Genomic DNA, 25,167 nt, shown 5'->3' with positions numbered 1-25,167 from the left:
TACGCACAACATCGTTTTACGCGGATGAAGATCATGTTTCACGCGCTGTGTCGCTTGTTTACCGGGGCTAAGCCACTCCTTACCTCCTTCATATTAATGTACGGATACTATTTTTCGTCGCCAGTAACGATTCAGTAAAGAAGTCGTTGCTTGTGTCCATGAGTTGAGCGGTGACGAGCAAGCAAACCAGCGGAGATTGTAACTCGTTGATTTTTGTTGTTGTCACTTAAAGCACGCGGAACCCATGCTCCATACTTCTGGGCCTTGCCCATCGAGTGAAGATGCTTCTCTATAGCAGTGTGGGAGCATTCCATTTTCTCTGCCAGTTCCCTTGTCGTTTGACGAGAATTTTCGTGTAAAAATTGGTTTAATCGCTCTTCATCGAACTCAACTGGACGGCTAGAACGATGTGCGTCTTTGAGGTCAAAATTTCCATTTTTGAACTTGGCATACTAATCACGAGCGGTTCTTTCAGCTATGGCACCCTCTCTATACACAGCACAAATGTCGCAAGCATTGATTAAAAGGAAAAAGAAGATGTCGAAAATGCTCGTTTTCCTTAACTTGACATTCCATTTTAATGATCTGAAAATAAACAAAAATTAACTAAAATTAACTAGAAAAAAAAAACAAAATAGATTCCAAAATGATTCAAAAATAGAATTCTCGAAAAAAATAGATTCCAAAATTTAAAAATGCAATAAATTCCAAAATTTTTAAAAAGCGGTGGGAACTTAGTTGCCAACCCAGTAAAACATAGAGATTGCTTAAAGCATAATATACATTTATAAAAATGAGGGAAGCATAGTACGCGAGTATGTATAAAAAATTATGAGATAATTTCCGGGATATTCTTTCAGCATAAAGATCATCAAATGAAATAGAAATTAACATATCTAATGTGGTAAAATAAAAAATGTTTAAGTCATTAAAATTACACTTCTAACGAAGCGAAAAGTCATTAGCATTAATGACAAGTCTCGTCAACAAAAGCAAAAAAAGATAACTCTGAGATCGAAATAAAATAACATTTGAATGGGGATATACAGTAATAAATTGGCTCAATCTTTGTCGAGCATGATGGCAATTTCAGATTTGTTCCGATGTTTTTATACCTCATCAATGAAACAGTTTCTTTGTAGTAATTACCCAACCTTTGAATGACTGAGAGAATATATATCCTTTTTAAAGGAAATTCTTTCACTCATTGGGTAATTTAAAATAGTGACGTGAGAAAATTTCTAAGGGATGCCTTTGGAAAACATATAACTAACTTACTTGAAGTAATGAACCAAAAACTATTCATTCAAATTACACTTGTGATAAAGGGGAATATCACAAGCATTAATTACAACTATTGTCTCCGCGGCAAGAAGGCAACTTCAAAATTTATGTTAAAATTTTGACTGGAGAATTTATCTAATTAGCACATCTAGTTAGTTGTTAAACGATACTAATTATAATCCATTTTCAATAATCTGTATTATAAATATTTTTATCGCTTTTATGAGAACTACAATTGAAACATGTCTTCTGAAATGAGTTCCTTTTGCCATATACCGTATGTAGTATATAGAATCATGTGATATAATCCCACTGTTAACTTATACGTAATAAATTGGGAATTCATTCAGTGGGCCACCAATATTTGAACTAGGAATACTTTTGATAATAAATTTAGAAGCAAAAAGAAATCATAATACTTGTTAAAAAACACTGTTAAATATTTTTAGAGTGCAGAGCAATGTTGAACTTAGTTAAAAAGCTGTTGCATTGTGCAATAGTTTTTTTCTGTTTTTTTTCATTTGACTCTTGAATTACTCAATTTAGTGCGTCTGAATTGCAGATTTATGAATAATTAATAATTTTAATCTAGCCTATCATGAAGTTAACTTTTTTGAGCAATTAAAATGTGATTTTAGATATATGTGAAAATATGAAAAACGATATCGGAAGTTAAACTTGCTGATGTGAAGAGTCTTGGAATTTTTTTTTAATTTCCAAATTGTTTCCTTTTAAATATGTTTTCTTTCACTGCTCCTTTCTCCCTCCCCTCCTTACATCTCTTTAAATACATTGTATATGCATATATGCATACATGATACAAGTAGAGAGAAAGTTATGCATACATAAAGAAAATTGAGTTTGTATGAGAATGTTTATGTGTTTATGCGGCATTTTTTAGTGCGTATGTATTCCTTCTGCCACGCTACGTCTTATATGACACCGATTTGGATTTTTTTTAAAGATATTTTATTCAATTGGAATGTTTTGGGTTTGTTTTGTTTTTGTATTAGAGAATGAGAAAGTGGAAAAACGATTGAACCTTAAATATACAATTTAGATGTAATAAATACCTGACACGCTAATTTATACATACAGTCGTACATATAAAATACATTCTTCCCACTTGACCTCTTTCTCTATATCCCGACTGTTTATCTCTTGTATAAATCTTTTCGAAATATTCTATCAAGTTTCAGTTTTACTAGAAATCAAGCAGCTTCTTATTTTGACATGTCTTTCATTTATATCAAGTATAAGCATAAGTCAGCAGACTCTTTTAGCAATCCTACTAGCCTCAACATGTTTCTTTTTTTGTTGTCATTTTCAATTCCTGGTCCATTTCTTTGAGCTATGATTATATTTTTTCTACTTTTATGGCTTTCTTATTCTTTCCTTGATACTCTCTCAGACTGATTCATCCCATTTTTTTGTAAATAAAAAATACATTATAAAGTGCAGCATTATTTTAAGTCATTATTTTTTACAGCGTCAGCATTCTGCGAGGCGAAATGATTTTTGCTCAGTAAGCATATTTAAGCAGACGAATAAATAAAACAAAAATAAAGTGAAGAAACACAATCTTTTTTGCAAAAAAAAGGAAGACCTACTTCCATCAGAATATGTTTGCCTTGCTTTATTAATAAAAATTTATACACTTTGTTGCGAGATTTTTATATTATTCTCAGAATTGTCTTAACAATAGAGTGCTTCCTAACCCAAAGATGCAAAGGTTTGAAATAAATATAAAGAAATTGGAAGTATATATTTTGATGTAAAGTAAAAAGAAAATCTAACTTACATGTATACGAATGCATACACACCCTTATTTACTACGTAAATTGATATTAGAAATAACTCAAGTTAGAAAAAAATACTTATTTTACATTTCAATCTACATTTATGTGATCGCTTCAACAAAATGTAATCCGATTCTAATATTTTCAGGCAAATATCTTAATATGTTAAAGTCACCAAGATTAACAAATCTTGCCGATGTAACAAATTTTGCTGAAGTTAACTAAATAAGTAATAATTTCGAAGGAAGTGACAAACAAACTTTAGCAGAATGTGTAATTATTGAGATTGTTCTATAACGTGTAAATGACAAAAAGAAAAAGAAAAATTATAAAATTAACATTCACTTGAGAAGCAAGTAACCATAAGATCCTACTTTTAGGGACGACTGGAATAATAATTTATTTGTTCATCTCTTTATACATATATATATATATTTATTTATTTATTTATTATGGGTTCTCTTGTTTCTATGGCATAAATCCGAGAAAATGCCATCCTCCACCCCTAGAGTAACCATAACGAATTTGATGTTTGACGTCATCAATCTGCACCAATCATAATCATCAGACGAAGAAACTGATCGCAATTTTCCCATTGCGTTTTTCATAAGATTATCAAGCACGAAGGCAAAACGATTAATAATCAAGAATTAACCATCAGAATCTCCCCATTGGAATGATGAAGTATCTACTAATTTATGCAGTACTTTTAGCTCAAACGCTGGTGAGTTTATTTATATCATTATTTGCATTACAATATCATTTAGTTGTATGTTTTCTTTATAGTTAAAATTCAAAAATACTTATTCGGTTCAGTTGAAGTTGACAGCTAAAACAATAAAATAACATTGAATTACGAAAATAAACTGTAATGTTTATTCATGCCAAGATTGAATATAAGTGAAATTAAAATAGTAGAAAATAAAAATGCATGATAAATTGTATGAAAACTACCCGAAAAAGGGAATAACCAAAAAATTTTAATATTCATCCACATCATTCCAAACGAATCCAGTAAACCAATGTATGGCAATAATTTTTCGAAACGTTAGTCTGCTTCTATGTATATCTACATTTGCATACATGCATGTGGGGACGGGCGTGTGTGCCTGTGTGCGTGCGTGGAGAGAGAGAGAAAGAGTGTGTCAAAAGACGTGCTACCATCTAACATATATTTAATGGTAGCATATATTAAATAGTAGCGTGTGTATATATATATATGTGTGTGCGTGCGTGTGTATACAATGCACAACCCCACACATATTGAATAAATGACTGAGTAATCGTTTGAATCATCACTAACGTGAAATTCAGAGTTATGGTTCAAGAAACCTCGTTAGTTTCCAATAGAATATATACTCTACTTTGTGCATGCGTTTAGTAGAAGTTTGGCTTCGTTTGAAACACTACATTTCTCCAATCCATATACACACATACTTGCCTACCTACGTACATTCGTATTTAAATACGCACACACACATATACACGCATGCACACACACACACAAGCGCGTACACACACTCACACACATACATGCATACCTCTGTGTGTGTATGTGTGTGCAAATCAGTGTCAGTTTTGTGCCGTGTTGTGCATGTATGTGTGTATGCGCGTGATTTTGTGTGTACGTAAGTGAATTACTCGTGTTTGTATACGTGTATATGTTTGTAGCATGTATGTGTACGGAACAGTTCACTGTAGCGTTTCAAAAGAAGTAAAAGGACTACTAAATGCATGCACTAAATAGAGTGTGTATGTATTCAATTAGAAACAGAAAATTCTTGAATCTTAATCCTGGGTTTCACGTTGCTGATTATTCAAACGATTATTCAATCATTTGAATAAATGGTTATGTAAACCTAAGAGTTAAGATTCTAAAAGTTTCAAATAATAATAATAATAATAATAATAATAATAATAATAATAATAATAATAATAATTGTTTGTAGTGTAGACACAAAGTGAGTGGTATTACGGGAGGTAAGCTAGTTGATACCGTTGTACTTTACTTTATGGATTCAAGAAGAAAGACAGGCAAAGTGGAGCTCGAATAATATTAACAGTTTCTAATTTAGGCGCAAGGAAAGCATTCCTGGGGTACAAGCGATTAAATCGAGCCCAGTACTACTTTATTCGATTGATACTGAAGAAAACGAAAGGCAATTTGACTTCGATAGAAATCGAGCATACGATTAAAGGAGTCGGAAGAAATAGCGCAAGGCATTTTCTGAGACGCTTTAATGATTCTACCAATCCAGTGCTATAAGGATGATGATGAGGAGGAGGAGGAGATGTATGTATGTATGTATGTATGTATGTATGTATGTATGTATGTATGTATGTATATGTATGTATGTATGTGTGTGTGTATGTATGTATGTATGTATGTATGTATGTATGTATGTATGTATGTGTATGTATGTATGTGTGTGTGTATGTATGTATGTATGTATGTATGTATGTGTGTGTGTATGTATGTATGTATGTAAGTATGTTATTCAATTGTATTTCGAAACTTTTCGCCAATAGAGGAAGAGCCAATCTTGATCCAAGACTCCTTCATTGGAATTTCATCAACATCAACAGGGTATTCGTGTGTATGTATGTATGTAGTATGTATGAAAGTGCGTGTATGCATGTGTATGTGTGTGCGAGTGTGTGTGTGTGTGTGTGTGTGTCTATCTGTCTGTCTGTCTGTCTGTGCGTGTGTGCGTGTGTGTACATCAATCTTTAAAAAAAATGTCCTAATACTCTCTTCTATTTTTCTTCACAGGTTGCAGCGGACAACGCTTTCCTGTATCGTGAGTATTATTGCTTGTCTGCTAATTTGGTTAGAATTTTTGCACATAGAGTTTTATAAGAAATACATTTTAATTTTCTTTTCTAGTGTGCCCTTTTGCCTCATTCTGTGGAAAGATTTCAAAGTTCAGCCTCTTGAACAAAAAGGTGTAATAGCTGTTTAAGTGTAATAACTATTTATCAAAAGCAGTCTTTAACCCGCTTCCTTTATAACTGGTCTTTAAGGTACATATACACTCATCGTTGTAATCATGTGCTCATGAACATACGCATGCATACACACAAACATATGTACACTATATAACGCACACATATGTATATAGATATACAGCTTTATCCTTTACCTTTTATTTCTTTTCATCAATGAACTGTAACCCTCCTTAGGCACCTCCTTGGACGGATTAATCGAACAAATCGACCCCAGTGCTTATTTTAAGTATGTTAATTACTCTATCGATATTTTTGCTGAACCGTTATCTTAGGGGTAATTTTATCCATATTAAGGTCATAAGCCATAAGTACTGCTCCTTGTTGAAGACCACCACCACCACTTGGGTGTTGCCCCATCATACGCGAGTTAGGATCTTCATAAGGTGGTATTGGAGGAGCACCATAGCGATCAAGAATTCCAGTGCTGCCTGGTCCATAACGCTCAGTTTGCATGCCATAACCACCTCTTCGCCCTTCTCCTCAACCACTATAGCTGTCATAATTATCACCGTCATACATAGGCGTAGGAGTGACTGTGTGGTAAGTAGCTTGCTTACCAACCACATGGTTCCGGGTTCAGTCCCACTGCTTGGCACCTTGGGCAAGTGTCTTCTACTACAGCCTCGGGCCGACCAAAGCCTTGTGAGTGGATTTGGTAGACCGAAACTGAAAGAAGCCCGTCGTATATATGTATATATATATATATATATATATATAATATATATATATATATAATATATATATATATATATATTATATATATATATACATGTACGTTTGTGAATATGTTTGTGTGTCTGTGTTTGTTCCCCCAACATCACTTGACAACCGATGCTGGTGTGTTCACGTCCCCGTAACTTAGCGGTTCGGCAAAACAGACCGATAGAATAAGTACTAGGCTTACAAACAATATGTCTTGGGGTCGATTTGCTCGACTAAAGGCGGTGCTCCAGCATGGCCACAGTCAAATTACTGAAACAAGTAAAAGAGTAAAAGAGTTAAGGGTAAGCAAACAAACCTACATTAGTTGTTAGGCAGTTATGGGGGTGGAGGCTTATAAATATACATGCATACATACATACATACATACATACATACATACATACATACATACATACATACATACATACATACTGAGGCGTTCCCTGCTGGACTGCTTCAGGGTTCCTTCAATGCCCCAAAGCAGCGGCGCCAAATTGACGAGAAGTTACTGCAATGTTGTTTCTCAAATATTATACAATACCAATTGCCAGAAAAATAATCCAAGACGAATATATACAATGTATCCTAAGTTGAGAACATACGCAGAAGAAATACATATATACATGCATATATGCACATACATACATGTGTGTGTGTGTGTGTGTGTGTGTGTGTGTGTGTGTGTGTGTGTGTGTGTGTGTATTAAAGAGATGTACTTGTTCTGATCTGAGATTGTGTGCTGGAACGAAAACAATTGCAGCGTGGAAGGTGTTTATAAGCCATTTAAGAAACACACAAAAACCGTTAGATTCACTTGTTTGTATTTATGTGTGTATACATACATAAATACAAACATGCATACGTATATATGTATATGTATGTGTGTATGTATATATATATATAATATATATATATATATATATTATATATATATATATATATATATATAGAGAGAGAGAGAGAGGAGAGAGAGAGAGAGAGAGATTTCCCAGCTGAGTGGACTTGGGTAACGTATCTTACTTAAAGACACAACTCGCCGCCGAGAATCGAACTTACGACTTTACGATCGTGAGCCGAAAACTCTAACCACTAGGTCACTCGCCTTCTATATATATGTGTGTGTGTGTGTGTATGTGTGTATGTGTGTATGCGTGTCTGTGTATGTATGAATATATGTGTGTATGAATGTATGCACGTATGTATGTATAAGTGTATGTGTATTTATATATATGTACGCATGTATGCATATGTATGTATATAATAAGAGACCTATAGATATAGATATAGGTATAGATATAGATATATAGATATAGGTAGAGATAGATAGATAGATAGATAGATAGATAGATAGATAGATATAGATAGATAGATAGATAGATAGATAGATAGATAGATAGATAGATAGATAGATACTAAATAACATTATAATGTAAATGATATGTTTAAACAAATTTATCATAGTGATAAAAGCTAATTAACCTTAACGTAAAAATTTGGTTTTCTTTAGTAAGAAGGATGAAACATTTTTTTTTTTTGATTTTTTGAAGTTTAGGAATATCGTATGCCTTTGGAGAAACTGCTATTCTTAGTTCATTACTCAGGATTTCGTCAGTAAGTGACAAATAAGTGAAGCATCGATTCAAAGCTTTTGATATGAGAAAGCAAACTGGTTATTAGTTGATTGGTGCCTCGAAGTTTCAAGTTCAAATTATTTAAATAACTAGTTATATCTACTAAAAATGTTAAATCCCTTTGAAACTTTTTATCTTCCAGTTTTACAATAGGAACACATTTAATATCCATTAAAATTTTCACTTCTTCCTTCAGTTTATAAAACCGCTTAAGCATTTGGGCCTTACTTAACCACCTAACTTCACAATGGTACAATAAATCCCCATATTAGGCATCAAGATCTTTCAAAAATTCTTTAAATTCCCTACAATCAAACCCTTTGCTCTTTATCAAATTAACGGCCTTAGTTAATCATAGCTACGAACCCTTTTACACGACCTACCATAGATAGAGCGCCATATGTAGCAAGACCACTCATTCTTTTCATACGGTAAATCAAAGTCGACCATTTGAAATAAATCTTCACTTCTGGTTGTTCCATGCATTAATTTCAAGGCAAGTAATTGTTCCCGAATGTTGAGTTTTGCAGTTATTCCACATATAAATATTGCAATCTGAGCAGCATTAGACAGATCAGTTGTCTTGTAGCGTACACGCCAGTGAAATTCCTCTCCTCTCTATTATATATACATACATACAAATGTAATAGATAACAGCTAGCTTTTGGGCACATTTTGGACCCCGTTGTGTCCACTACTCTGATTGGTTGGTATTGGCGCAATTTGTCTCTTATTCTATCGCGCCAACTCGCAGCTTATAGCCAATCAAATCTCCTCAATACGGTCACGTGTGACAGCCTGTTCTCAACTCAGTTTTGAGCCTACAACTCCTTATAAAAACCCAGCTTCTCCTCGTCTCGATGTCTTTCGGTTTCAGACCTTTTAAGGTCTAGCCACTGACCACACAAAACACCGCCAGTTCCAGCGACAACACGACAACAGCCACATTGAGACTCACCAACTTCATCCAACAGCATTCGGCGACCTCCATCTCCGTCGCCACCATCTTCCTAACGTCAACATCTCCACGTACACACTCAACTAGCAACTCGCCCAGGTTCCAACACTCCACTGTTCGTGAATTAATTCACCTTGGATCAACAACGAATATACAACCTGCGAGAACTCCTGTACCAAGTGGCCCAAGCAGCAGCATCATAGCCACAGCTTCACGTAGACATGTACCGCACCGGCTCTGCATAATCGCTGCAACTTCTTGATACAGTATTTCAACTATCGTGTACAATTGACTACAAACTGGTATTTATCATTTTTGTGTCTATGAACTTACTCCTCACTTCGATGGCTATAGACTCTTTCACTGTCTCTTCTTCATCGCCACCCTAATATGTTCTTAACACGCATACGTCTAAGCTTACACACACACGCATACTTCTTGTTCTTATGACGACCTGTCTATTATTCTGTATATATGACGCACACACAATCACACATGTTAACATATCAATGGATCTTCCCTTAAACATTCTACTCGGTTGTGTCTTTTTTTCCTCCCTGGCACATATATGCATTATTCTATTTACATTTATTGTATCGACCGTGTGATGTACTAAGAAGCCGTTCTCATCACCTCACTTCGCACAGACATTACAAATTGGTGATCCGTTCCAGCTCCTTGAAACTACAAAAAATAATTATAACAGAAGGCGATAATCCACAGGTATCATAAAACTCCCATTCCATTATAGTCTCATCAATAGCTAATCAATACAATACGAATTTTGCTGAATCAAATTTTGGAGAATTTCTTGTCATCAGCAATATATTTAATACGATCAAAAAGAGTTCTTCATGATAAGCTATTTTCAGACAAACTAAGTTTTTTCTGGGTATATATTCTCAACAGCATTAAGGACACACTCTTTCACGAATTCACCATCACTATGAAGTTTGAGTTTTTTAGCAATATTTTCGCACACCGCATAAGTAGCTTGAGTTACTGATTCACTTTCAAGAAAACAAAAGCCAACTGACTCGTTGTCGATATGCATGCGTTCAGTGTAGTACATTTTTTTTTTTAAATCTGCAAAAAAGTAAGATACTGTTTGGTTCAGCAAGTTTTAACTTGATTTCTCCCTTTCCCTTGTCCATACAGGTGTTGATAAGTGAGTAGGTAAGGAAGAGCGATAAGTGATAAGCCGATGACATGAAAGTAGTTCCTGTTGACCTTCTTGACACCGACTGATAGCAAAAATGCGACACACCTTTCGGAAAAAGTTATTTTTCACTGCTTTTTCAGAAAAAAAAGTCAGTAATATTTTTTATAATCCTGTTCACAAAGCACCAAACTAATAGTTTCTGTTTCGATTAAGCTTTACCAATTTGCTTTTGATTTTCAATAGATTTTTAAAATATCTTTTGCTTATCGATTGACAGAAAAAGGGTGAGTATCGATTTCGGAGAATTAAACTATGTTAACTGAAAATGTCAAGAAATAAAACGGTAATACATTGTACCTACAAACGTTCTTGTAATAAAAATAATTACATTGTACCACGAACGTGTACAAGATTTTGTGAAATGTCTATGGTATCTATTGAACACGAACTTAGCTCTCAGCTTGCTTATTCTGAACTGATCGATGTTTTTGCGAAGCGAAAAGTGCATCGTGTTTGTCTTGAAAGTTGCCAGGATTATAAAAGTGCTCTTTTATTCATATCTGGAAGTTTTACTTATTGAAATTTGTAATTGACCTAAATAAATTTAACTTGTACTTTCAAAGATGTTTTTTAGGATAACGTAAAATATTGAACTTCAGATAGAATAAAGTAAAATATAGTTGTGAATAAAAGGTGCGTAGATTATGAATTTTGATTGAAGAGATGGGGCTTCGAAACAAAAAGTTACAGGGTGCCTCTAAAAGTCACGGAGTAGTGGATATGAATAATTTTTACACAGTATTTTCTACGATCCTTCAGCTTTCGTTTCATATAAAAATTATTTCGATACATGCAATATATTTTTAGTTTTCTCAGCTAGAGTGTACTTGAGTTTCATGAGGGTGGTACAAACCTAGCAATATGCGTTTTATAATGAAAGCAAAATTTCCATTCAAATGGCAATTCAATTACCGGACGATTTCATTTCGAGTCTGACCGTTTTAAGTCGTTGTGGAATCGCGACCTTTGTTGCAAATAGGCATACGAGTATTGTATAAATTTTATAATTGAAAACTTTACTATATTTTGGACATATGAGTATATCAGCCTGCAGACACAATAAAATGGGCTCGCAAGCACAATTGCACCCGTGGGAGGGGGTTTCTCCACCCCTACCTCATGGCATACGAACTACTATGTTATATACATAATTATAAGTTAACAAAATGAGAAAACAACTTTGAAATGAGAAAAACAGTAATCAAAGCCAATATGTATATGTGTATAATACTTTCAGGAAGAGTGCGTTTATGATTTAAGGCTTATTCATTTTTTAAAACTGTAATACTGTTTGTTATTTGGCGAGCTGGCAGAATCGTTAGCACGCTGGACGAAATGCTTCAAATTCCGCCGAGGTCGACTTTCCCTTTCGTCCTTTCGAGGTCCATAAATTAAGTACCAGTTGCGTACAGGGTTCGATCTAATCGACTGGTCCCCTCCCCCAAAATTTCAGGCCTTGTATTTTTAGTAGCAAGGATTATTACTTTGAGATGCTATCCGCATGAAACAGCAATTAAATTAATGTTAAGATATTTACTACAATGAACGTCAAAAGTCTAATTGAAAATATTCGTCAGTGGAGAAAGACAAAACTAAGCTTAATGATTGATATTATTTTAATCATTTTTGTCATGTACGGGAGCCATGGCTAGAGAACCCCTTAACTAAGTATAAACTTCACTGGAGTGTTAGTTATTGAGCTAATGCAGTCTTTTTCTTCACCACATGAGTATTTCTGATTAGATTAATAATGAGAATTACTTTAAATGTTTTACCACTAATTAAAATATTCATTTTTGGTTAATGTCGGTTCAACATACAAAATGCAGCGAACCAAGAAATTTTTAATTCATTAAAATTTCTTGCCTCACAACATTAAGTATGTTAGCACCGACCACACTATTTTCTTTCGTCCTTATTCCTTTATTAGTTTGTTTTTACTTTTTTGCTAAAAATGCACAATTGTATCTGAAATTAAATGTTACAGCAGATTTTTAGCATCTGCATTGTTATTCATTGTTATTGTGGTTTTAGAATGTTCATCTTTATTCCTAATCTGATGTAATGCAACAATATAAGTTTTAAATTGTTCAACCTTTGTGTAATATAATTACTGTAATATAATACATAATATTTTGCTTATCTATATCTATCAATTTATGCTTTTAGGTTGCACTGGGGATATATTTTTCGTCATGGATTCCTCTGCAAGCATTTGGCAAGAAGACTTTAATCAACAACTGAAGTTTGTTAAAGATCTTGTAGATACTTTTCAGATAGGAGAGAACGAGTCACAAGTACGAGTGGGTGTGATAACATTCAATGATATAGCACGCCTTAAATTTTCATTTGATCGCTACACAACACGTGACGAAGTGAAAGAGGCTATATCACAAATCAAGTACGAGGCTGGAGAAACTAATACTGCTGCTGCTCTTCGTCTTCTGCAAGAAGAACTGGCACCTTATATTGGCAGCAGCAATCGCACATTGATAGCTGTCGTTATTACAGATGGGCGGTCTATCAATTCTGAAAAAACCAAAGAAGAAGCTTTAAAGATACATAAACTTGGCATAAAGGTACATGCAATCGGTGTTGGCAGCAGATACGATATGAATGAATTACGATCAATAGCAAGTAGTGAGCGAAACATTCACGAGGTCACCAGTTACGCAGCTCTTACCGGCATTGCCAAGATTTTCAGGGACCGTTTATGTATAGGTGATGTATTTATTTCTTCAAGTTAAATTATTTTACTTTTAATAACCAGTGCTGATTTTCTTAGTCGTTCGAAAATCTGGTGACACGGGTTTATAACGTCATAAATGTATATATTCAAAAGTAATTCATATGATCAGAAAAAAAATGAATGCTACAAAAAAAAAATTAATATTTCTAAACTCAGTGGAGCACAAATAACATACAGAAGATACAAAATAATACAAAAACTTTATCTGACAGCTAAAAGCTAATATCAACGAGGATGGTTCTGAAGCTGCTAGTAGTATACATTAGCAGCAACTAGTTCTTTCAGAAGTCCGTGGGGAAAGGTCGAGAAAAGTTGAAGATACTTCGAGAAAATTTATGCATGAGAAGGCTTGTATGTGTGTGTGTGTGTGCGCGCGCACGCACGCGTGTGTGTTGTATAAAAAAACTTGACTATGTCCAATGTTTTACTTCTTTTTATCAAAGTGTTCTCATATTATTATGTCTGATCCTTGTAGTGTGTCTGAAATAATTAAAACGTTTCAAGATTTAATTTCAGAATGAAATGTTTGCTGTTGACATATGTCTTTTCTATTTTATAATAAACATTTCCAATGGGATTGGTGTTGACATTAGTGGCAGAATTTATATTTTCGTCCATTAACATTTTACTTCATCTACCAGGAATTCTTTTTCTGTTTTGATTAATGCATAAAATCAGTGTGCTTATTTTAATATTCTATTGAATAGCATTGGTTCCAAACACTTTGTCGATAAGGCGCAACTACGCAGGTTAAGCAACGTTGGTGATGGCTGCTGGAACTTTATCGTTCCAAAAGAAACCGCAAGGAACTAACTCGGAAGGAGGAGGAGGTGGAGGGGGCCTTCTTCCTGGACAGCTGCGATACTTAGAAAAGTTCTGGCTATTTAAGGTTTCTTGTAGCCCGATGTTATGAATTTTCTTCAACGGTCTTATCTGTCTTGCGTAAATATAATAATAATAATAATAATAATAATAATAATAATAATAAATGCCCCGATGCAGTACCAGGCAGTGGCTCACATGGCTGCTGATCTTAACTGATGGGAAGTATTATCATGTATATAGTTTTGTCTTGGTATAAAAGATGGGCTACAGCAAATATTCTGCTCAAAACCACACATTTGCTTGTCAGTTGTTTGACCGTAACCATTTGACCATGTCCCTTAGTGGCTGACGATATGTGCATCTCTGATCACAAGCAGAAGTAGTGGGGGAGCATCATAGCCGTGTGTTGAAAGGAATTCTTGGAGGTTTGGATAATTCACATTTGGAAACATGGGTGGTTCCTTCAACATCCTTAAACAATCCTTATTCAGGGACCTTTTGAGCGGGATGGGTTACTCGACCAGAAGAAAATTCTAACTAGGCTCCACCTGCAAGGTCATGTGCTGTTTATCTTGATATGAGATCACCATGTCGCGCATATATGGTTGTGATGCATGTGCCTGGTGTACCCTTATCAGACGGGTAGTCATGATGGGTATACTGGGCTTCGTATATTTTACTCCAGTGTCACTTTGATGACATGCACTGCTCTCTCACTCAATAATAATAATAATAATAATGGTCCATGATTTAGGAATAAAGCCAGAAATTTTATGGTGACTGGGTTATTTAATGCTTTCGCCCGCAATACTTATTGGTACTATATCTTATCGACCCCGAAGAATGAAAAGCAAAATTGTTCTTGACAGGATTTCAAACCAGAGCGTATAGAGCTAGAAGAAATATGGTGCATTATTTTGTCAGCTGCTCAAACCATTCTGCCATCTCAGACTCAAGTCCATCAGATTTAGGTGTAGAATTTAAGCCGATTGCATTGATCTCAGCTTTTATCCTTTCAGGGCTAATAATCAATGATTTGTAGTTTCAAAAATGATATGTCATACAAAAAGATTTTATCGAATACATTTTTGTTTCACTCTTGTTTCATTTTATTTTTAGAAGAAACAACTACTCGACCGCCAACGACAACACCGATACCTACTACACCAGCTGCAACAACAACAACTGAAATATTTCCTACTACGTTACAACGACTTATAACTTCACCCTTACTTATGACTGCAACAGTACGTTTAGCACATAAAGGTGACAGTGCAATTGATAATTATGCTCCGGCAAGTCATGCACAAATCAGCTATGCATCGGTGAATTCAGTTCAAAACGGAGAATCAAAAGCAAAAAATTCGCCAAGATTTACAAAACCGATACCCTCTTCGACTAACAAAGATTCTCATTCTAAGAATTTAGATATGGCGGTAAATGGTACTCAAAAGTCGATCAACTTTGATAAAATATCCTCCTTCGGAAACACATTTCAGTTATCTGATGCAGTAAGAAAAGCAGATGATAATAAAAGAGCAAGTAAGAATTATTATTTATTTTGGTAAACTAAATTGGAAATTATTTGTCTGATACGCACTATGTGGAGACCGGCATGCCAAAGAATAGACCCAGCGTTTTCTCTGCATGTCCTAAAAGGCAACCAAAAGAGGCTGAGTTAGGATTTGCACTCCGACCTCGTAAAATCTTAACCAGCAACAGGCTCATGGGTTGGAAGGTTATTTCCTGAGTAGTACAAAGAAGTCATCCACCAGGATTAGGGAATCACCAACAAATGGTGGATGCAACGACGCGTTGGTACAGCGCACGCCCTCATACGCGTTGTACAGCGCATGCCCCATACTGCTTCCACTATACGCACTATAAATACAATGACCTTTGTTTTAGTTATTACGGATAAGACGATTCTTATCCACTGCCTTATGTAAAGATTTTAAATACTTGCATTTTGATATATATTCACAGATTTTGAAGCAATAAGTTTAACAATGTGAATTCTACAAGATTACTTGAATTGAGGAAGAGAAAATGAGGAACTCTGAAAACAAATTTGTATTATCAGTCTATTAACAATTTCACTATTGTTTTGTAGAAAAGGTAAAAAGATATAAAAGTGTATATAAAACCTATATGCAAGTATAGAATAACAGAATTTTGATTTCTTGTAGCGTTCTTGATTTCCATTGTTACATTGTGTCACTGATACCGGTTATTAATTTGAGTTTAAAATCTTCAAACGAAATCATTTAGCTATTTTTACTGTTTTTTACTGATATGGGATTCTTGAAAATTTTCACTTATAATTAGTACTATAATCTACCTGCGTTTTTGAAGCAAAATTTTGGCGGCAAATTATGACCAGTTAAAATTATCAAAAATAAGGCTCTAATTTCTTGCTTTTTTCACCGACAAATTGTTTATCCCTCAGATACGTTCATTAGTATTTTCTTGGGCGGGGGAGGGGTTCACGCATCGTTTACAACCCATAGTATCCGAAGTACCAGTAACTGAAACATAGCTGGTCGAACTTAACTTTGTTCATATGTCCTACAGTTAATCCAAACTACCTCTCTTCATGTTGTAAGAAACTTAGAATATTCTTTACAAAAACTGATACGTGAGAAAAGCTTACATTAACACTAATCATGTCTAACTATATCTGATGATCGCATTAGCTAAAAATGGCTAATCATAAGTATAAGAAAATTCAGCACTGGAGGGACATAATAGTCCTTCAGAGAATTTTATTCGACTTTCATTATAGTTTATTTATATTTAAATAAACAACTAATTTAATGAAAGGGGTGATCCACTGGATAAGGTTAATGTCACATAAGAATAAATTATTCGAACTTATTGTGTACTAAGCTTCAACACGCAACTATAATGCTAGTAACAGTAAATCCCCATATGAAATACTTTTATTTAGTTCTATCCTTCTATATTCTATGGTAAAATCCTACTTGAATTGACTTTAGGACCGCAGATAACTACAAAATAAATACCATTTATACTATAGAGGGATTCAATCTACCGTAGACCTCTTCAACCCTTTGCAAATAGAATAATAAATCGATATCCCATTAATAAAAATTATAATTCTTTTATAAATTTCTATTGACAACTATTAAGAAAATATGACATTAACATCTAAGAGAGTTGATTAGCCTAATGGTAAGTTCTATCGTCTGAAATTGAGTTTAGGAACATAAACGCGTTTAACTAAATACCATAAAACAAATAATCTGACTATATATAGACTGTACCAATTGTGTAAAGATTGTATGTTTCACTATAGCCCAGTGTTACAACAATCAAATAACTAGCAGCAATTGTCTTTCTAAATGATTTAATTAATCTGGTATCGTTTTATATTTTAAGATTCCCTCACGAAAACTGGCCGAAAAGAACGAAGTGAATTAGCACCTGAATCACCAACAATCCTTCCTATTTTACAATTTCAACAGATAAAATCCTATCAAAGTGCAAATACAAATGAGAAAGAAATAACCTCAAAAAAGACAACTAACTTCACTACCAATGAATTTGATATCGAATCAGTAATTGATGGCGATTTTGAGACGGATGTTGATAGCGACTCTGATTTCGATGGATTAGCTGAAAATACTTCCGAATCTACTAAAATTAACACCAAAGCAAAGAAAAAACCTGCAAAACCAAAGAAAAACAAAAAATCAAAATCGAAAAAGAAACGACCTAATAAGAAAAATAAAACTCTGCCGAAGAGTTTACCAACAGCTTCAAGTGAAGTATCCCCATGGAAGAAAACGGGCCCAGACGATAAAAGTGGAAACGAAATTGTTGAAGGCGAGGTAGAGTATGTCGTCGAACCCACTGAAGCACCGAAAAAAGACAAAAAGTCAACGCCAAAAGAGCCTGTCAGTCCTACTAAAAAACCTAAATATGACACGAAAGAACACAAAGAATATGAAGAGGATACTAATTCAGGTAAACTTATGTATATTTGTTTTAAGATATATCTTAATTGATTTATTCTGCGTTAATAATTAGGATGAACAGTAGAAACAATGAAATGTTTGTTCGATTCTCTTCATGCCAAGTGTCTGTGATTCCTATACACAGGTATTGGACAACACCTTAAAATTTCAAACAAATTTATTTTAATATGGTGTAGGACCGCCTTTAGCAGTAATTACAGCTTACATTCTATGAAGTATAGACTCGTACAAAGTTTGAATTGTTTCCAAAAGAATCTTTGTCCATTCTTCAGCTAAAACAGTCTCCAGTTCTTGTAGTGATGATGGTGGAGGATATCGACTCTTTACTTGTTTTTCTAAAATGCACCATAAATGTTCAATAATATTTTGGGACTGTGGTGACCAGATAAGATGTTCAACTCAACTAAAATGTTCCTTGTGCCATTCAGTAACAACTTTAGCTGTGTGAATTGGTGCATTATCATCCTGAAGGATTGAGTTTCCCTCCGGAAACAGTTCCGCAACCATAGGATGAATTTGATCAGATAAAATGCTTAAATAGTCTGGACTATTAATTCTGCCACGAAGGGAAACCATTGGGCTGGTTGATTTACAAGATATAGACCTCAGATCATCACAGATCCTCCTCCATATTTAACAGTTGGAAGAAAGCAGTTTGGGTCAAATGCTTCTTTTGGTTGTCTCCACACATATACTCGGCCGGTTGTCGGAAATAAGGTAAAGAATGACTCGACCGAGAAAATAACATTCTTCCACTGCTCATGGAACCACGGGACCAATTCTGTAGGTTTTTACTCCACTCTAAACGCTTTGCAACGTTTGTTTTTGAAAGTAGTGGTTTTCTGATTGCAGCCCTCCCGTAAAATCCAACTTTTTGCAGCTCCTGGCAAACAGTTTTTGTGTAAACTGGGTTCTCTAGGTGGTCATTAAGCTCTGCAGTAATTTTGGGAGCTGTAGTTTTGTGATAATTTCTAACAATTCGCGTAAGAGTCCGACGGTCCCTATCTGAAAGGTTTGGCTTTCTTCCGGAGTTTTGTTTTAACGAGGAGGTTTGTCCCTCTTTCTCAAAGGCTGTCATTACTTTCGAGACAGTACTTCTTGATACACCAGACATTTCGGCTGTTTTCGTTACGCTAGCGCCTCCCATACGAGCACCAACAATTTGACCTCTTTGAAATTCCGATAAATCTTTCATTTAATGAATTTTAATTACCCTTGTCTGATGATATCTGAAAAGAAACAGCAATTTTAGCAAAACATATTAAGCAACACTAACAATAAATCAAAAAACATAAAAATAAACAAGCTTTTGACAGTTTTATAGGTATTTCAAACTTATGATGCTATGATCCATTATTTTGTCCAACACTTGTATATTCATAATCGAGCCAACGAGAATAATTCTACAGCATCGCTCGATCGCTAAGAAAGAGCAGCTATATTACTCTCTATCTTGAAAAAGAAAGGGCAGTGAACAAAGGTTGTTCTGGATATACATGACGCAATAGGCGTGAGTAAAGTCTTTCTAGCTAGGAGTGGAATTGCCAACTAGATTCACGGAAAACGCGTTTTTTCTCGGTGAGACTTTTCACACATTCCTACGTAAGAAAGCATATAATGGCAATTTATCTATTGCTTTTACAATAATTGTTTCTTTTTGTTTTTTGTATTTTACAGATACTGTGATATTTGGTTTCGACTACTTGAGCCTAGGGGAATATCGTACTAAAATGATCTTCAAGTTTATCAATTTATTACTTCCAAATAAATCTACCGGATATTTTGGCGTTGTGACGAACTCTTACTTACCAAAAGATTATAGCATTCCGTTATCCCCATTCACTAAAAGAAAGAATTATAATTTCACTAAAGACATAACACTTAGAAAGTCTTCGGGTACAATTGGAGTCATCAAGAGAATGGGTGACATACTATATAAAAAAGGTGTAGAAGATCAGGGAAACCATTTTAAACGCTTAATCGGTGTTCTCTTTATTGACCCTTCAGTAACGAATATCACCCCTGATATGTTGATCGAAGCTAATGCTTTTAAAGATTCGGGTTTTGAAATGTATTTGGTCAGTGTTGGCAAGCGACGTTGGCGAAACATAAGAGCTCTTGTGTCATTAAGCACACAGCCACACAGCAAATACTTAATCAACATACCGACATATCAGTATCTTGTCGACAACGTAGCACACAGCCAGTTGCTACAGAAAGTATTCGCAGTATATAAAAGGAAATCCTGAACATCCTTTTAGGTTTTCCTATTTTCACCAGTATGAAAATGGTGTACCAAGAACACATTTACTGGAATATTCTACAGCAGACGCTATTCTTCTTTCTAGTTGACTGACACCCTGAAGAATAAGAGAATTTAAACTCAAAATTACTATAGGTAATAAAATTTGGTTTTTATTGCAATAACTTTCGTATAGAAAGAAGAAATAACTCGGCATTAAAGCCGAGCTACTTTATGAGTTTCATCGAAATTTTGGAATGCAAACAGCGTACATAATTAAGTATTTAATAACCAAATGAATTTCGATGAAATCAGTAGAAATCCATAAACTAATTATGGTTTTTGTTCTAAATTTTTCAAGGACATTTGTGAATTGATCAATATCAATTTTGGTTTAGATAATTATTTTACTCTATATTTTAAATTCTGTTCTCAAACTATTTTACTAACCTCAAAACAAATCGAAGTAAATTTGTTTAAGCTAAAAACGAATTCTAAACTTGATAAATTTTTCTTTATTGTTTGAGTTGTTTCCTTTTGATTTTTTCATATACTGACTGATGTCCTAAATAAAAAATAAAAAGATATATGTAAATTCTTCAATATACTGATTTATAAAGTGTTTTTTTTTTTTTTGTTTTTGAATTGATAGAAATGTTTCAAATTCAAATAACTTCACCCCACTAAGCTTACGTATTGGCCAATTCTAGAATATCAGTTACAAACTGTGAGCGCAATTTATCTGAGAACATTAAGGTGCGCGAGTGGGTGTGTTGTAAGTAGCTTGCATATCAGCCACATGGTTCCGGGTTCAATCCCACTTAGGCAAGTGTCTTCTATTATAGCCTCGGGCCGACCAAAGCCTTGTGAGTGGATTTGGTAGACGGAAAATTGAAAGAAGCCCGTCGTATATATGTGTGTCTCTGTGTGTGTGTGTGTGTGTGTGTGTGTGTGTGTGTGTGTGTGTGTGTGTGTGTGTGTGTGTGTGTGTGTTTGTCCCTACACCATCGCTTGACAACCGATGCTGGTGTGTTTACATTCCTGCAACTCACCGGTTCGGCAAAAGAGACCGATAGAATAAGTACTAGGCTTACAAATAATAAGTCCTGGGGTCGATTTGTTCGACTAATGGCGGTGCCCAGCATGGCCGCAGTCAAATGGCTGAAACAAATGAAAGAATGAAAGAAAATATGACTTAGTATGGAACACAATATAGTATAAATATTATATGGGTTTGGTTTCACAAGGAGAATCAAGTCAATCGAATAGACCCAATCAATTTTATTCATCTCCGATTGGAAGGTAGCAGAAATACCACTTAAAAACCAACAAAAAGTTCACGAAGACTATGCTGCATCATAGGAAAATCGAATATTTTCCTTTGATTAAGCGGTTAATACTGGAGCTGAAATTCTTTCTCGTTTAACGTCTAATGAGTATGGAAGGTAGAAGCGTCCATTTAGATGACTAAGGTGTAGAGGATGAGAAATAAATAGCCATCATTTGTAAAGCATTTAGTTACACATTCAAGCAGAAAATTGTTTAGCTTAACAAATGTTCCTGTAAACATTCCTATATATACTTTTTCTGGGTAAAAATCCAAAAGAATTTTAATTTTTTCTCAGTACTTTGCAGATAATGATCAGAGGTAGCTTCAGTTTATCTATTCTTTTTGAATGTACAAAATCCAAGACAAATGGATGAAAAAAATATATTCAAATGAAATTAAAATATCAAAGGAAAAATATCTTTGCTTTAGGGAAAAGTTTGCGTAAACAAGTAATTAACTCAATACTCAATCTAGACAAATACTGTCTAGATGAGTTATTTACTGAAAAAAGGGCAAGTCCAATCATAAATTGATACAGGGTTGTTCAAGAAAACACATCTGTACATTTGATATAAATACAAGATGTTTATCACACAGAACAAAAAGGAACACTAATTTAGAACGTGGTATGTTTAACAGATTGAATGGTTCCTTAAAAATGATGAATTTTGTGAATTCGAACACCCAACACAATGAAATTTATATAATGGCCTCTGTGGTGGGGGCGTGCATGCACTGAAGACAACTTTTCATATATTGTGCCTCCGTTTCACATTTCTGGTCCAACACATGTATTATTATACGTAACAAGTTTTGTCTGGGGATTAGGAATTTAGAACTTTCTATACACATCATACATCTGCTTTCGGGAATGAGCACGCTTTCCATGCATGCTAAATACATATATTGCATATATACATACATACATACATACATACATGCATACATACATATTGGCAAGAAATCTTGAAATAAAACTGAACAATGATATACATACATATAGAGAGAGGGGAGAGATAGAGATAAATAGATAGACTTCATATATATATATATATATATATATATATATATATATATATATATATAGAGAGAGAGAGAGAGAGAGAGAGAGAGAGAGAGAGAGAGAGACAACTCACGAAAAAAACCAAAAGATGAAGACAAGTGCTGTAGAAAACAAACATATGTATTTGTATAACGCTCAGGAATTGAAAAAGTCTTTTACGTTTCGAGCCTAAGCTCTTCTACAGAAAGGAACACAGAAAGAAACAAGGAGAGAAAAAAATGTGTGTAGTGGCTACCGATCTATCATATCCAGGCCTATTCCCCATTTTTTTAGGAGTGGGTAGCCACAACAAGACACACACCACGCATTTCATTTCCCAGCTCAAAGAGGCGAGTCCCGTTCTATGCTCGGGTCAAAGCATAGAACGCAACCCCCGATATCATCAGCGGGGCCCATTAACATATGCTGGTTTACTCCCCACCCCTCACTGTCGCATCTTGCTGGTTCCGTACCCCTTTGAGCAACATCAAATTCACTCACCCGTCCACAAACACTCTCCACGCAGCGAGTTGTCAGAATCGTTAGCACGCCGGGCGAAATGCATTGTGGTATATCGTACGTTTGTTACCGAAAATTTATTGTTGGAGTGTGTTCGTAAGTTCCTATTAATTGTTATATTTCTTGTTGTGCCTATTGTTGGACTTATTGTTGAAAAAATTATAGTATAGTTTTCTTTCGAAAGCTATCTGTGGTTTTCCCCTGTGGGGAAAAACATAAATTGCCGGCAAGATGCCGAAAAGTTCGTGTTCTTCGTCGGGGGAAGAATCGATTGAAAAAGAAGCCAAGAAAATAGAAAGCTTAATTTTAGACAACGTTTCTGGTGTGTCGGAAGACGAATTTCCAACATTACCAAGTGTTACGAACACCAATAGGAAGACAGAAAAAAGGACCATCCAAAATGAAGAAAAGAAAAGTTTTGCGTCAGCGGCTGGTGGTGAAATGCGACAGCTGTCAACTGACATAAAAGAATATTTAAAATATTAAGATATGATAACAGAACGAAATGGAATTGTCAAAGTAGAAATACCAGAAGAAGAATTAACGGAGGAAAAAAAGAAAATCATTATTTTTAAGACCTTTTGATAAAATAGGTGAACAAAAAATTGAAAAATGTCTAAAACCCATCTGGCAGGACATTACATATCTAACCAGAGGGAAGAAGTTTGGAACCATCGTGGTGAGGTTCAAGAATGCAGAAACGGTACAAAAACACTCTATAAAATCTTTAGAGTCGGACGACACTATGTTAATCCCAATCTACATGAGAATGAGAACGTCAAAATGAGAATACCTAGAATTCCACCCAGTGTAAACCCTATGTGCTTGATGGCGGCAATCCTGGCAAACAGGGAAGATAGTATTAACCTTCTGCAGGCTACCGTCACAGAAAATACTTATTGGACAGGTCAGACGCTTAACATCATATTACAGGCTTACCAAAAATTTTAGAACAACTCTCAGAAATCGTGGAAGTAGGGGAGGAAGTTCTAAATATTTTTGTTGAGGGGCGTAAGCCCCGATGTTTCCAGTGTGGCCAACTGGGTCACATTAAAAAATACTGTAAAGAAGGTGTAGAAGAATCAGACGGCGAGGACGAAGAAAGAGAGAGAGAGAAACTGAAAGAAAAATAAACAATAAAAGGAAAATGGAAGGATCGAACCAGCAAAAGCAGAGCGAGCCGAGACAAAAAAAAAACAGCCAAGAGAGACAGACCGAGGAAAGCGGAGCGGGTAACGAACAGAGGAATAGCTACACTATACAGTAAAAACGAAGGTTTAATGCGGGAAATAAAAACCAAAAAATCAGCAACTCGATTAATTGATTTGGACGAAAAAACGTACATGTTGCCTAACACATAGAAAATCGGTCTCAACTTGATTTTCACCAATCCATGTTTGAAGGTTTACCATCTCCGACCCTAAGTCAAGAAAAGGTGGAGAACCCCTCTCCACAAGACGCCCCGATCTAAAAGGTAAGTCATGTCTATTCACATTGGTTGTATAAAAGTTCGTGGTCTGATGTCAAGCTGGAATCAAGGATGCTTCTTAAATGACATCAGGTCGAGAAATTTGGATGTAATTGTTGCAACGGAAACCCGTGTGAAGGGGCCAAGAGATCTGCTCCCCCTCCTGAATGGCTACGAGAAATACGTTTCTCCGAGTCGGGCGGGAGGTGGGGGTGGAGTGTTGGTCCTACTAAAAAGAAACCGGGTAGCCGAGAAAAAGTTGGTTTTTTTCTGACCCAGAAGGCAGGTTGGTCGTTCTTGACCTGACATTCAGTTGTGACAAGACAATCAGGCTGGTCGCTATTTATGCACCCAACATGCGGAGTCTTGCGAAGGACCAATCACGC

The 25,167-nt window shown here is 35.1% G+C and overlaps 1 protein-coding gene across 1 annotated transcript; it reads left to right on the top strand.

Moving 5' to 3' along the window:
- Positions 1-3,649: 3,649 nt before the first annotated feature.
- LOC115210675 (collagen alpha-5(VI) chain) lies at positions 3,650-20,460 on the top strand. The gene is made up of 6 exons (XM_029779346.2): positions 3,650-3,807; positions 5,857-5,884; positions 12,775-13,326; positions 15,299-15,721; positions 17,582-18,169; positions 19,858-20,460. Exons 1-6 carry the CDS (start codon positions 3,760-3,762, stop codon positions 20,427-20,429), a joined length of 2,211 nt encoding a protein of 736 aa, XP_029635206.1. The 5' UTR covers positions 3,650-3,759; the 3' UTR covers positions 20,430-20,460.
- The last annotated feature ends 4,707 nt before the right edge of the window (positions 20,461-25,167 follow it).

The sequence above is a fragment of the Octopus sinensis genome, linkage group LG4, assembly GCF_006345805.1.
Source record: "Octopus sinensis linkage group LG4, ASM634580v1, whole genome shotgun sequence".
Taxonomy (NCBI): Eukaryota; Metazoa; Mollusca; class Cephalopoda; order Octopoda; family Octopodidae; genus Octopus; species Octopus sinensis.
Note: the sequence above shows the minus strand (reverse complement) of the source record. Positions and strands in the feature narration are given on the sequence as shown.

Excerpts from the sequence above, each read along its gene's own strand:
- LOC115210675 (XM_029779346.2), top strand. The coding sequence starts at position 3,760 with ATGATGAAGTATCTACTAATTTATGCAGTACTTTTAGCTCAAACGCTG. Across the intron at positions 3,808-5,856 it reads TACTTTTAGCTCAAACGCTG|GTTGCAGCGGACAACGCTTT; the intron begins GTGAGTTTATTT and ends TTTTCTTCACAG. Across the intron at positions 13,327-15,298 it reads CAGGGACCGTTTATGTATAG|AAGAAACAACTACTCGACCG; the intron begins GTGATGTATTTA and ends TTTTATTTTTAG.